The sequence below is a fragment of the Cryptomeria japonica genome, chromosome 11, assembly GCF_030272615.1.
Source record: "Cryptomeria japonica chromosome 11, Sugi_1.0, whole genome shotgun sequence".
NCBI classification, from domain to species: Eukaryota; Viridiplantae; Streptophyta; class Pinopsida; order Cupressales; family Cupressaceae; genus Cryptomeria; species Cryptomeria japonica.
The window spans coordinates 576,379,647-576,393,823 of record NC_081415.1 but is presented as its reverse complement, the minus strand read 5'-3'; the positions used below and the strand labels follow the sequence as shown (position 1 = coordinate 576,393,823).

The following is a 14,177-nucleotide window of genomic DNA, read 5'->3' as shown; positions in this document are numbered from 1 at the left end:
TCTCTTCAATGAAAGGGTATCCATATATTTACCATATACCAACACACATACTTATATTTTTGTGCATACATTTATCCATACTGATCCACCATTTTTTGGGTCCAAGTCCATGGTTGTATAATCAATCCTTTCAAATTCAAATTATTATTATTTTTTAGTCAGTTCCCATCAAAACTTTTCCCTCAAGGGTTGACTAAACACAAATTTTCTTGATTTGTTTTACATTTCCTTATTTTAAAGATATTTTATGCATTCATTTTAACCATCGAAGATTCTCTTCATCCTCTGAGCTTATTTGCATATTAGTCATAGTATAACATTTCGAATTGGTATGCTAAAAGGAATCTAGATTTGCACAAATATTCAATGAACATATACATAATGAGGAGCATTTTTTTGATCTTGTACATATATTTAGTATGACCCTTCATGATATAATGATAACCTTTCCAAGATAATTTTAAATGTTGTGAATTCTTAAATAAAAAAAATGCGAATTATTCAAGTAATTTATATGTAGTATAACTCCACACTGCACAAAGTTGAGTCTAGCCTAGTGAATGAATCCATGATTATAGATTAGACATTGCCTATAGACTTGGTCTAATAAAAGAAGTTCAACATAAGATCCAAGAAATTATATATACATAAATATAAAAAAATTCATGGAAAAAATAATCAAAATTTATATTCCTCATTGGTCCACAATATTTTTATTAAATCTATTTATAAATAAATAAATCATTATATCTATGAATTAACCCCTACCTAAATCCCATTTGGTGGCGAGGGTCTGAAAGAGGAAGCTTCCAACGCGGAAGATACAATTTGTCTGCTCGCTAGACGCGTAAACTTAGCGTTGAAAGATCCACTATGCTTCAACCATCTAATCGTCTCCACTTCACACTCAGGAATGGTGATTGATAAATAATGCCTTTACTCAACTTTTGCACCATCATTGTGTTAATTATCTGCCCTCCATTGCCTCTTTCTCTCAGAGTGACGCTTGCAAAATGCTTTCACTAGCTATCGGATCGTTTGCTGGAGCGGTTGCCACTAATATCCTATCATGTGGGGAAGATTTGGTGAGCGAATGGTGGTCCTGGATTCAGCCTTCATCTTCATGTGCAAGCTTGCACATTCCAAAATTACCCAAAAATGGAGTGGGTTTGGATTCTCATGTACGGGAGTTGAAGAAACTTTTATTTGAAATGGGTTATAACAAGGTGGGAGTGAGCGCAATGGGGGGCAGTGGCAAAACAACCCTGGTAGCTGCTCTCTGCAGGGATGCCGAAGTCAAAGGTTTGCTAATCTCTTTTATATACACATTCTTAATTGAGGGATTCTGGTAAATGCATTTTTTTGGGTACTGGCTGAGCTTTAATAGGAATTTGATGTAAAAAGAAGAGCTATTTTAACGGTGGTCTGTGTTTGCCCAAGTGCTGGGCAACCTACTTGGCTGCTAAGTAAAATTCTTACCAGTTGATCAATCCAATACAGGCAAGGTATATATAGATTCCATCATACTTCAGAATAGGCCTATTTTCGAAACATCAATAATACCCAGGACCTTATTCGTGCTGTTAGGAGATATTTTCCCTTTGGTTTCTTGTGATCTTCTCCCCTTGCTTTTGTTAGTGAAATCTTCTCCCCTTCCCCTCAATATGTCTTCTCCTTTCTTCTCCTAATGAAATAGTCTAAAGGCCATTGATTCTTCAACTTGCTTTAATCAGCAATCATCTTCCCTCTTCTTCGAAATACCTAAGGCCATTTATATTCAACTTATTTGGTCGGTGGAGTCCTCTCCCTCTCCCCTCAATCTGTCCTCTTCTCTCCTCTCCTCATCCTTGAAGCACCTAAGGGCTATTCATTCCTCAACATGCTTTAGTCAATGGTCTTCTCCCCTTCCTTTCAATCTATTCAGTTTGGCCCTAAAGGTCTTTTTGGCAGAAATTTTGACCTCTCCTTCCCCTCTGTGAACTATCTATTGGAACCCCTGATCTATTAAGACCTTACGGTCAAGTCCAGTTGTCAATAAGCTGAATCCCCATGCTTAGGATAGCTTTTATTTTCACCGGGGAAGTGGAGTGGTGCTGTATCTCTCAATTTTCCGTTCAGGAAGTGGTATGTTTGGAGCTTCTAGTCTGGCTACAATCCTATGTCAAATTTCTACGGAGACCAGAACTTAAGATCTCTCATTTAGTACAGTGTGCTCTTTGTATTCACATGTGTAGATTGGTAACAAACACCAAATTGGGATCAGACTTGCACATCAAAATCTTAATAAAGAAGTAAAATGTCAGTATTGATCCTTACGCTCTTAATGCATAATAACGACACTAGTGGGAGAATTTGAGAATCCTTTTATTGCCGGGATGATTATGAAGCTGAATATTGTTCAACCTATATGATTTGTTAGCCACTATACCCCAGAAAGATACTGCTCTTTAATAGAAGTAGAAGAAAAGAAACACAAATGCAATAAGGGTCCAATGAACCAGCAAATAAAACTATTGATGTTTGTTAAACCGCTTAGTAATGATGCCTTCCTTATATTTGTTTATCTGTATAAAGTGGCTTTGTGTAATTTTCTTATTTTCCTGATCCTTACGTTCTCCATTCTTCTATTGATTCTCAGAACATTTTGGAGACAAGATCTTTTTTCAAACAGTTTCAGAGTTCCCAGATAACAAGACGATTATTAAAAGCATTTGGAAAATGGCTATAGGGGATCAAGCAGTGTCTGATTCTCAGAACATTCAAGAGGCTCTTCAAGAAAGGCTTAGGCATAAACAAGAAAAAATTCTTGTCATATTAGATGATGTGGGGCCAGATGTTAATCTTGAAGAATTGTTGTTTGAAGCAGAAGGATGCAAGATCGTTGTTACAGCAAGGGGCACTATAAATTTCAATTATCTTGATAGCACTTATAATTTGCCTTTGCTTGGAGAGGAAGATGCTCTGTCCCTCTTTTGCTATTGTGCCTTTGGTCAAAAAAGCATTCCAGATGAAGGGTATGACAAGCAACTAGTCAAAGAGGTATACCTATGTGTACCTATGTACTCATTTGTTGATTTTAGTGAACCCTGAAGTCTGTTAAATTTTCCATAATAAGATGACATTATATTTTGCTAGTTGAATTTGGGTGGATCTGACATCCATTCTGTGTTTGCAATTTAAGAGAAATGGTATCATTTAGTTGAATATGTGTAGATCTGATGGCCATCCTTTGAGATTATATAGGGGCTAACTTAAATGTACTAACAGGTAGTAAAAGGATGTGGAGGATTACCACTTGCATTGGTGGTGATTGGACGTTATTTACATAAACAGAGTGAAAATGTATATTGGGAACATGCCAAAATGCACCTTTCACAAGGAGGACGAATCAATAATGCTTATGAAGATGAAGTTCTCAACCGCTTAGCATTGAGCATAGAAAATCTTGACAATGATACCAAAGAATGCTTTTTGGACCTGATATTGTTTCCAGAAGTGAAAAAAATCCCTGTTGATGCCTTGTTCGATATTTGGATTCATAAGCACAACTTAAGCCTAATTGAAGCGCGAAAGATTCTTCTTGATCTTGAAGACAGAAGGCTGCTGAGTTTGGTACAACTAAATCATAATCCAGGGTGAGTGTCTTTGTTTAGAATTTATGACGAATTTGTGTTTAAATACGTAGCATGAAATATCAAGCCACAATCTTGCATGTCTTCTCGCATACTCCAAATATAGGTTGGAATCGTTGAGTTCAACTCAAATTTTCTAATCATAGACTTCAGAAACTAGAAAGATATATGTGTTACTGAAGATTATATGCATATTTACTCTCTTTTTTTCTCAGCGATCGTCTAGGGATTAATTCTGGCAGCGCTTCTGAGATATATGTAGTTCAACATGACGTGTTGCTGAGCTTGGCTATTTATTGGGCAAATAAAAATCAAAATGACAAGATATGCAAAAGGTTGAGATTATATCCATTGGAAAAGCACTCACGTGGAAATAAAGAAGTCGCTGAGATTATTGCCATTCGCACAGGTTTATTGCTTTAAATTGGTTTATTGATATTCATATGTGTGAGACTTGCCAAATAAGTGTGGTCAAATAAGTGTGGTCCATAAATAAATGCTTAATCATTTTTAAAAAGAATTTGTACACTTTTGTAGGTTCAATGAAAGAGAGTCAATGGCCTAAGGTGGAGTTTCCGAAGGCCCGCGCTCTTGTATTAATATTTGATGGAAACGAATATTTTCTTCCACCATTTTTGGAGAAAATGCCGGAGTTGGAAGTTCTCATCATAATCAACCAGAATTCTTGTAGGACTAAGCTTGACGGCATGTCAACCTTTAGTTCATTGGTTCAGTTGAAGAGCCTTCGGCTTGAAAAATTGATTGCCCCTCTTCAAGATTATTTTCAATATTTAAAAAATCTCAGGAAGCTATCATTGAGTTTGTGGACCACTGCTAAGAGACGATTCGACATAGAAGTGTGTTCAAAGCTACTTGAAGAGGTTAATATTAGCTACTGTGAGGATATCAAGGAATTGCGCATTTGCAATTTAACTTCGCTAAAAACACTGTCCATTACAAACTGCCATCAGCTTCACAAGATTCCTAAGAATCTGGGAAATCTTGCAGGATCTCTGCAAGTGCTGAGATTAGTTGCTTGTCTAGCTCTCAAAGAATTGCCAGCCTCAATTTATGAGCTTGGAAAGTTAGAAGTCCTTGACATTTCCAAGTGTCAATGCTTGCATGCTCTTCCAGCTGACTTTGATAAATTACAGAGACTCAAAACTCTCAATATGGGTGACTGCAAAAATATCAAGAAACTTCCTAGAATGGCTAATGGCCTTAAATCTTTGTCACTTGTGGTCTGCGACGAGCAATTGAAAGAACAGTGGTCTGGCGTCCCAGGGTCCATTGAAGTGATTATTGAAAAACAAACATTTGATCTAGATTGGCTGCTGGACGAATAATTTGGCTCCAGCAATCAGTTATGTTGTGTGGACAGTAATTATGTAGTGTGGGTTGAGTAATTTAATTTTACTTGTACACTGGATTTAGAAACAAATACTATTTGTGGTGTGGGTTCACAGAGTGGCTAGTATTACCATGTATATTTTATTTATGTCATACGTTTTTACACAGATTTGAAACTATTCAGGTTTTTAGGCACTGGCTACGGCAGACACTATAGTGATCATGCTGCAATATTCTTTTTCATGGTAACAATCAAATCCATTTGCTCTTATTTTAATGTTTTTCGTTTTTGTTGGGTAAGAAATTAGTAGTTTGCAATTTTCTTATTGGCTTATGACATTTTCCTGGGTTGGCAGTTTTAAAAAAATTCAGGAATTTATAAATTCTTAAGCCTTTGCTTACAGTTGGGAGATGGTGGAGAACAAACTGAACAAGTGTAGACACGTATCAGACACATGCAAGCTCTGCAAGCTCTGCAAGCTTTGCATGTTTATTTCTACAGACCCTTACCCTGTTTTATGTTCAGTTCTACTTCGACAAATTTTTGGCCTGTGATAAAACCTCATTTTCACTCGATATCTATATGGTTGGAGATTGATAAATCATAAAAGAGGCAATTTTATCTACTACAGGGAAGCGATTAGGAACTGAAAGGAAAATCTAGTTTTGGTTATTAGTTTAATCAAAGCGGAGGTAAATCTGAAATTAAGAATCATATCACTTCAGAATTTTTTATCTTATAACTGTGAAAACAGTTCTTAATGCGTGCCCTGCATTCGTAATTTCTTGACCTACAAGAATGTCTTAATTAGGCAATCCTTCCTTTATTTGCCAATTTTGAGTCTGAAACGAGCTCTTAGCAAATGACGATTTTGTTAATTTTTCCCTCGTCTATTCAGCCTTCAGGCAACTTACAGCTGATACTAATCAATTAATACAATTGGTAGGAACATATCTCCCATTTCATTGTATTTTCCCGATAACTGCATATCTCTTTTATCTATCATTTGGTGCTTTTGATGATTGTGGTGATCGTGCTGGAGCTAATTGTGGTAAAATGCCCAAAATTACTGCACTGCACAATATCTCTGAACAAGCGTCAATGTTTTTTTTTAGATCAAACTTTACCTGAGAACCATTGATGGAAAATTGAAACAATTTGTCATGATTAATGATTTTTTTTCTCTGTCGAGTAGTATGAATATCCCATTTCTGCTATATCTATATTTGTGTTGCAATTTTATGCACAACAGGAACAAGTAGTATGCTTATGCCAATAACCATGTTAATAGAGGTCAGTTTCTAGAAAGGTTGATTGGCCTTAAAACCATTGTTAAGCTATTTCTATGTAGTGATTAGTAACTTCTATCAAGTTCACACTATGGGTGACTTTAAGCCATCATTGGCTTTGTTTCCACCCAGATAACATTTCTGGTATATTTAAGCTAATGACTCAGAGACATTTTATAGCTAATGTGTAGACAGGTTCAAACCAAAATAGTTAACTCCTGACAAAACACAATGTTAAGCGGACGAGCATCTGATAACTGTATGGCTGGTTTGCATAAATGCAAAAGACAGTATTTCGATTAAACAAAATTGCAATTTTAATATTTTTCACCATTAGTTTTGAGAGGTGATGCAGGAGCCTCACCGCCATGCAAAGAGTTTAGCCCAAGTTCTGTCCCATTCAGTTGTTTGCCATGTGCAGTTTGACATTCAGTTCAGATTTAGTTTGCATTAGTCTATTTTTATAATTACCTGTAAAAAATGGTGCGAATAATACATGATAATTCATGTTGAGAAAATCTTTTCCCCTCTTATTTTTAGCTGCACGCTATAGTTTATTGTAAGGGGCTGAGAGCTCTATAAAAAGACAATATTATTGATATTTATGATACAGTCTGCAAAATTGTAAATTGATTGAACGAATAAAAGATTTCTTTTGTGTGTTTAAGCATTGCTCTGTTTTATGTATTTTGCCTCTGTCTATCCCCTGTTTTCAGAATTCATATTAAGTTTATATGTGCTGTAGTAGCATTGTCTGTGTTTCTAAACTTTTACATATTCTGTCTGAAATGAAATGACAAGATCATCTTGGACATGGAATTATCTTCAACACAGAACTATAAAGTTAGTAAATAATACCCGAATAAGACGTGAAATTTTAATGACAATAGGAAACCTTCCATTTGTTTTTACTTGGTAAGTTTTTAGAAGATGTCTGTCTAGTGAGAACTAGAATTTGACACTGGCTGCATAGGTAAAGTTAAAATTAATTTTGATGTAAAGGCTACCAAGGTTGCCTAGAAATTGGATGATCGATTTGTCGGCACAGCGCTCCCGAAATCTGCCATAATTAGGGTTTCATGTAGATCCCCACAAACACGTCAAGGGTGAGGGCAAATCTCTTATGACGGTCAAGGAAGTCAATCAATCGCGGTAGGATCCAACTTAGATTGTTGGCATTTCGAAATTTCTGGGCAGATATACTGATGTGTATATCAAAGACCTGGAATTTGTTAAGGATCAGAGTCATGACACCTCACGAGACTCAAACGTTGGAGGTTCGCTAAGTAATTACTGAGTGTGTTTGGAAGAGTTGTGAGAGTTGGACACCTCACCAGACTCAAACGTTGGAGGTTAGCTAAGCTGTTGACCGTGTTTGGAATTGTCTTGATACTTGCACACTGCTGTAGACTAAATATCCTTAGCTGGGACCAACTATCGATCTGGAATCTATTTCTTAATATTCTCTATGTATGGCTATGACTTAAAAATCACAATTACTAATTTTTATCCATATCAAATTCGGAGCTAGATTTTTTCTGTTGTCCACAACTAGAGCATTTTGCAGAGATAGGTACTGCAGGGAAGGCATGCTTTGCAAGCTAGAGGTTCTCTTCCATTCTCCCCTCTGTAAACGAGCATATTCACTCCCTTTGGTCTATATGTGTTCGAATTTCTATGTTGACCCATAGGTCGTCAGACTCTGTTGTTATTACCAAGCTTTTCTTGAATTCTTCTTCCCATTTACTACACAAGGGAATGCATATCGAGGCGATTCGAGGAGCCACTGGTGTTTATAAGCATTTTCAGGTAAAGATTCTTGATGGCGGTATGGACTTCATTTGGGTGTATAGCTTTCCAGAAAATAACAGCCTCATTTTTCAAATCACCAACAAGGCAACAAGCTATATCCAAAAATATTTTTTTCCCAATGTGATTAAGTCCGTCATAAGTTATTCGAAGGACTGTAAATATGTCTGGATTGCCAACAATGTTCATGACAGCTTCTTTCCAACATTTGATGTCATTTGGCTCCTTATCAGACAGATGTGCTCCCATGACTGTTGAGGAATCCCCACATAGGCCTTTGCAATTATTGTAGAAAGCTCTTAGTAGGGATTCTCTGGGAACGTCTTAGAGAAAGCATGACAACTAAACAATTGGAGAGCTTCTCCCTCCGTCAGTCCCACTCATTTCATCGATTGAATTGACCCTAGCAAGATGGAGTATATGCTTGTCTCGGGAAGTAATGATAAGTCTACTACCAGGGCCAAACCAATCCCCATCCACAACATGTAGTTGACACGTATTATTGACATCGTCTAAAATGACAAGAGCCTGAGCTCCTCGCAATCGATCTCTTATTAGAACTTTTCCTGCATCAACACTTGAAATTTCTCCCCTTTAGTTTACCAAATCCCTTAAAATTCTTCGCTGCAAGTCCTCCAATGCAGTGTCGTAACGTATAGAAGCTCCAATGCTGAAGAGAAAACAACACGCCTTAAAGCTGCCCTGAGTTTCATTGTAAATGTTTTTGGCCAAGGTGGTTTTGCTCCAATGCTGAAGAGAAAACAACACGCCTTAAAGCTGCCATGAGTTTCATTGTAAATGTTCTTGGCCAAGGTGGTTTTCCCAACATTGCTGTCACGAACCCTATTTTCCCATAATTATTTAATTAGGAAAATAATGTTTATTTTTTTGCAAATGAAATGAAATAGGAGATCGAATGCACTGAAATGATTTATATACAATTGAATGATCAGTAATAATTTTTATTGCAAAATTGGGATCGTCATTGCTAATGAGCAACTGAGTGCAAGTGAATGCAGAAACTGGTGAACGCAGACGAAGGCGAGAACATGGTTCAGGTAGAGTTGTCTTAGCTCTTGGATTTCGTTAGAATAGATGGAATCTCTCACACACCACATTAGGATTTATAATTTGCATCTTGAAAAGACGGATGATTTAAATAACCTTATTTGTGTGTTTGTTTAAATTGGAATGATGAATCTGGAATGAGTAGTAGATTGATTTTAATGTTTATACATGTGCATTTATTGCATGATTTGAGCGGTGATTGAATTAAATCCAAGTTGCATGAGTGAATGTGAAATATTATGTCTTATTTTAAAGTAAGATTGTTTTGCTAATGGGTTAGATATGAATATTGATCGTAGGTTTATACGTTCTTTATGTTTAGATATGTATAAATGTATGAAATATCATACTTATGAGTTTACTTTTATAAATTGGGTAATAGTATAACATATATATGTATATGAGAAATTGATTCAATCATATATATATATATAGTTATTGTATATATATCCAATTATCGTGAAATTTGATTATGTCATGAATTTTGTTTTACCTATACATAATTATTTGAGATTAAATATATATATGTATCTGAGTTCAAATGATAATTCGATCATGGACTTATAAATACGTATGTAATTATCGAACATGCAAATAGATTTGCAGAATTAAATTATGTTATGAAAATCCATATTATATATATATATAATCAGAGGAATGGTTTATTAAAGAATTTGTTGACAAGTTCAATGTTTAACATATACATATAAATATAAATATAAATATAAATATAAATATAAATATAAAAATATAATAAAAATAATAATAATAAATGATTATATAATAATATAGTGGAAAGCGACTTAGCGACCACAAAGGATGGTGGTGGCGGGTTAGTTTTAAATTAAAAAGTTAAACCTTAATGAGGGTGGTCGATAGTAATATCGAATACCCCCTTATTTAAAGGAAGGGGTCGGTATCACCATTGACTACCACTCCTCCTCTTCCATAAACAAATCGATGTGTAATACTCCCTTTTTATTAAAACACCGACCACTTTGTAGAACAATATGGTAGTGGGCAGGTTTAAAGGAAGTTGCATGAATTAAGGCAGGTGTGGTGTAAAGGGAGTCAACACATCTCCGACTACCCCCTCGGCCCCCCCCCCCCCCCTCTACCATTTAAACACGTTTCATACACGTTGCAAGCTGCCAAAGCATGTGGCATGAATAAATAGTAACATGGGTTACCAGCCCACACAAACCCACCAATGTCTATACCATGAGCGACATGTGTAATAAGAAGTTAGTTTTATTTAACCTTGCATACCATGTGTTAGTCGATACTAGTCGACATGGCATCATAGGAAATTAGAAAACTATTTGCAAGAAAGTGGTAATAATTGTGAACTTAACAACTTTAGTGGTTTGGTGTCACGAAGTAGATAATGAATAACTTTGCATGGTGAACACATAGGTGTTCGAATCTGATTAGGACTGTTATGCTGCAATTAAAACATGTGTGGTGTCATTTAGAATCAATCCACCACTAGGAGAGATAGCTCGAAAGTAGGAAAGAAGGTAGACGGCAACACTATATATAGACCATTGAGTTGGAAGAGAGGAAAAAGATAGATGCAACGAAGAATTAGAGAATGGAATGTAGAAGAGAAAAATAGTGGAGATTTAGATGTGTTTATGACCGAGTCGTAAAAGATCGACGATGATCATCTCAGATTTAGAGTCGAATTTCAGAGGAAAGTTTAGGAAGAAAAGAGATTGAAAAGAAGGATAGGGAGGATAGAATTAGAAGAATCGAGAGTTGGAGAGCGACAGAGGGTTTGTGAACCATCTTGAAAGAGAGTAGACAAATTTGAGGAGGAAAGCAAGTTCATCACGTCAAGCCAGTAACAAGAGCATAAGGAGGTAGGATCTACTTTAATTCTTTGGTCATTATGCATTTAGAGAAGATAGTGAGTAAGTCATGAAGTAATACAATGTTTATTAGAATAAATTTTGATTGAGACAATCCATGATTAGAACAAAACTGCTTGAACTCTCTTTTGAATAGTCATGTAGAGAAATGCATTATGAGGTACATTTGATAAAATAACTATGAACATGCATGGAAGATGCTATAGAATGGTAGGAAGTGCATTATAGGTTGCTTTAGATATTCTTCAAAGAATGATCTAGTTTTAGATTTATGCAATATTCTAATGAAAGAGTTAGAATCGTGATATGAATCATTTTTAATTGTTTAAAATTACGTTCATGTAAATATAGATACAATAGTGAAATATTATCTTAAAGTTTGTTGATAAACTTAGTGAAACTCTCAAAAATTAGATCACCCAATCCTCTAGAAATAGAGTAAGAGGATAGAGAGAGAAACTTTGAAATTCAACCACGAAGAAGATGAAATATTAGGATAATGAATTATTAAATAGTGAAGTTTATTTTGATATCATAAAGAAAAGACTTACACTTTCAAATTAGATCCTTGCATGAAAAGTAAAGATGGTTATCAGGTGTCTCATTTGAAAAGCCATATAGATAGGTGCTTTATGAATTTTCATCATGTTAGATTTTTGTTATGGAAAATTAGTAAAATCAGTGAGTTGAGTTTTTAAATCATGAAAAGTCACATATTAGTATTAAACTAAATATGTTGTTAGAGAAAAGAGGTAAATGAACCAAGACACATGGAAAGATAGAGAGCTTAGATGATATAAACTTAGAATTCTAAACCATAAGAAATAGAATGCATGTTAATGACTACGCTATTTAAATGTTTTGATAATTGAATAAAAGAATGTGTACGCATTTTATTCAATTTCTATGTAAAGATACATACATGTGTTACACCTTTTTAATATTTTAATCTTGTCTTTAAATTGCTTGGAAGATAGAAGCGAAAGATTGTTTTCTTTCAAATTTATATTTGTTTATCCATGAAAGATTGCTTCCTGTCATATAGGATTGGTTTTAATGAAAGATTAATTCTTTCTATTTCTACTTAACGAAAGATTGTCTTCCTTAAACATTATATTTTATCTTATGAGAAATAGGAAGCCAGAATTGAAAGGCGAAAAATTGTCTTCTTTAAACATTGTATTTTTATCTTATGAGAAATAGGAAGCTAGAATTGAAAGGCGAAAGATTGTCTTCTGTATATATTTATTCTAGATTCATGTGAACAAAGCTAGATAGGTTTGTGTTTGTGGAAAGTTACCTTCTAGGACGGGTGCCGAATGTGGATTATAGAGAGAGAGTTTGCTTTTTCCAAACTATATTATTTGCTATGCATGGCATTATACTCGGCCGAGTAATCAAATGAATAACCATTGAAATAGATGGAATTATTTTATTTATCCACTCTACCACATCCTTGATTGATCTTGCATCTTTCTTAATGGATTAGAAAAATGAACTGCATGTATCATCTAGGCACGCACCAGATTCCATCTTGTCTTTCGAATTCTTTTGCTAAGCAGTTCGTGCAGGGTCGAGTATTCTTGATTGACTAAGAATTTCAAGGAAGTGTACGCTTCAAGGTTGGGCGGAAAAAGTGTCTGAATCTTGTTCTCGTCTTCATGCTAAAGATTGCATTGAAGATAGCTTGGGTTGCAGATCAAAGGACGCATCTCACCCTTTACTTTGTATTATTTTATTATTGAACTTACGACAACTTGAAATGCCTAAGTATTGTATGATTGAGATACTACTTATATCGATTTATTGAATGAAGAATCTTTATCTTTTATAGAAATTTTGTGTTTATTACGATATGAATGGAATGATCAAATGAAGCTATGGAAGGAAAAGTAGAATGAAATAGACTTATTAACTGATTTATGAGTTTATTTAAGAATAAAGAGTATTTCAGCTATTATTGAAGTTAGCACGATTTACGTCTTTACATTGTGTAATCCATTATCCCACTCTTACTGTTTTGTTCGTTGAATTGAGCTCTAAAAGGTCGACTAGTTGATGTTTACCAGTTTTGAGTCTAATGAGATACATGCAACATCCAATGGAGCATTTTTCTACAAGGTGTCCAACATGGCTTTCATGACTCGCTTATAGGCTTTTAGTGGGGGCTTTTGCTCGCCGAAGTGTAAGACAATCCGACGAGTGTTGCTTTCTGGTGACTGGTCACTTTTCCCGACGACTGATAGGTATTCCAGACAAGCGGCAGGAGGGTTGTTCGTTGTTTGCCTTAGATTGTGACATGTGTCCCTTGCACGAATCTCAAAGAAGTGGAGAATGAAAAGTGATGGGAAATGAAAATCGGTTAACCCTAATATGTAATTCTCTTCTCTTTTATTTTCCACTCCTCATTTTCTCATGAATTGTTTTTGCTCTGCAAGTTTTTAATTGATTAGGGTTTAGTTTGTTGTGCATACATCCGTCTGCAATTGTTTTTTCTTTGCAAGTTTTCAGTTGATTAGGGTTTAGTTTGTTGTGCATGTATCCATTTGCAAGTCTTGGCTTGATTAAGGTTCCGTTCTTCGGCTGCGAGTGCATTTGGTGAATGCATTAGAGTGGTTGCAGGTGAGGTATTTCAACTGGTTAACCCTAATCTGTAATTTTTTTCTCTTTTGTTTTCCGGTCCTCATTTTCCTGTGATTTGTTTTTGCTTTGCAACTTTTTGGTTGATTAGGGTTTAGTTTGCTGTTTGGTTTGTGCATTTGGTGAGTTTGTGCATCTTTGTGCAAGTCACGTGGAGGAGAGTTATTTTGACCACCCACAAAAGATTTTTTATTAGGGTTTTTTGGCATTCGGTCAGTGCAAAGGTTTACAGTTTGTAATTTTTAAATCTAATGGGTCACTGCAATTTTGTTTGTTTTCCTTTCTTTATTAGGGTTTCATGCTGGTTTAGGTGCGCTATTTTGACCCTCATTAACAAGTCTTTGAAAGGTCATTGGGAGTCCAAGAGGAACTGGGAAGAGACATTCCCAGGTGAATTTTATGAGACCACAATTTCCTTGCATTTTACTTTGTTAAATAATTTTCCCGTTTTATTCATAAGCCCAAATCTGATTCTTTATTTAGAAGAATTGATATAAAGACAAAACTGTGAGGA

At 35.3% G+C, this 14,177-nt stretch overlaps 2 protein-coding genes across 2 annotated transcripts; one reads left to right on the top strand and one right to left on the bottom strand.

The window, feature by feature from the left end:
• Positions 1-785: 785 nt before the first annotated feature.
• LOC131064773 (probable disease resistance protein At4g33300) lies at positions 786-5,099 on the top strand. The gene is made up of 5 exons (XM_057999037.2): positions 786-1,302; positions 2,639-3,039; positions 3,268-3,635; positions 3,848-4,041; positions 4,170-5,099. Exons 1-5 carry the CDS (start codon positions 1,014-1,016, stop codon positions 4,976-4,978), a joined length of 2,061 nt encoding a protein of 686 aa, XP_057855020.2. The 5' UTR covers positions 786-1,013; the 3' UTR covers positions 4,979-5,099.
• A 2,919-nt stretch (positions 5,100-8,018) lies between these two features.
• On the bottom strand, positions 8,019-8,330 carry LOC131860346 (disease resistance protein L6-like). Its single transcript, XM_059214739.1, has one exon. It carries the CDS (start codon positions 8,328-8,330, stop codon positions 8,019-8,021), a length of 312 nt encoding a protein of 103 aa, XP_059070722.1.
• Positions 8,331-14,177: the final 5,847 nt, after the last annotated feature.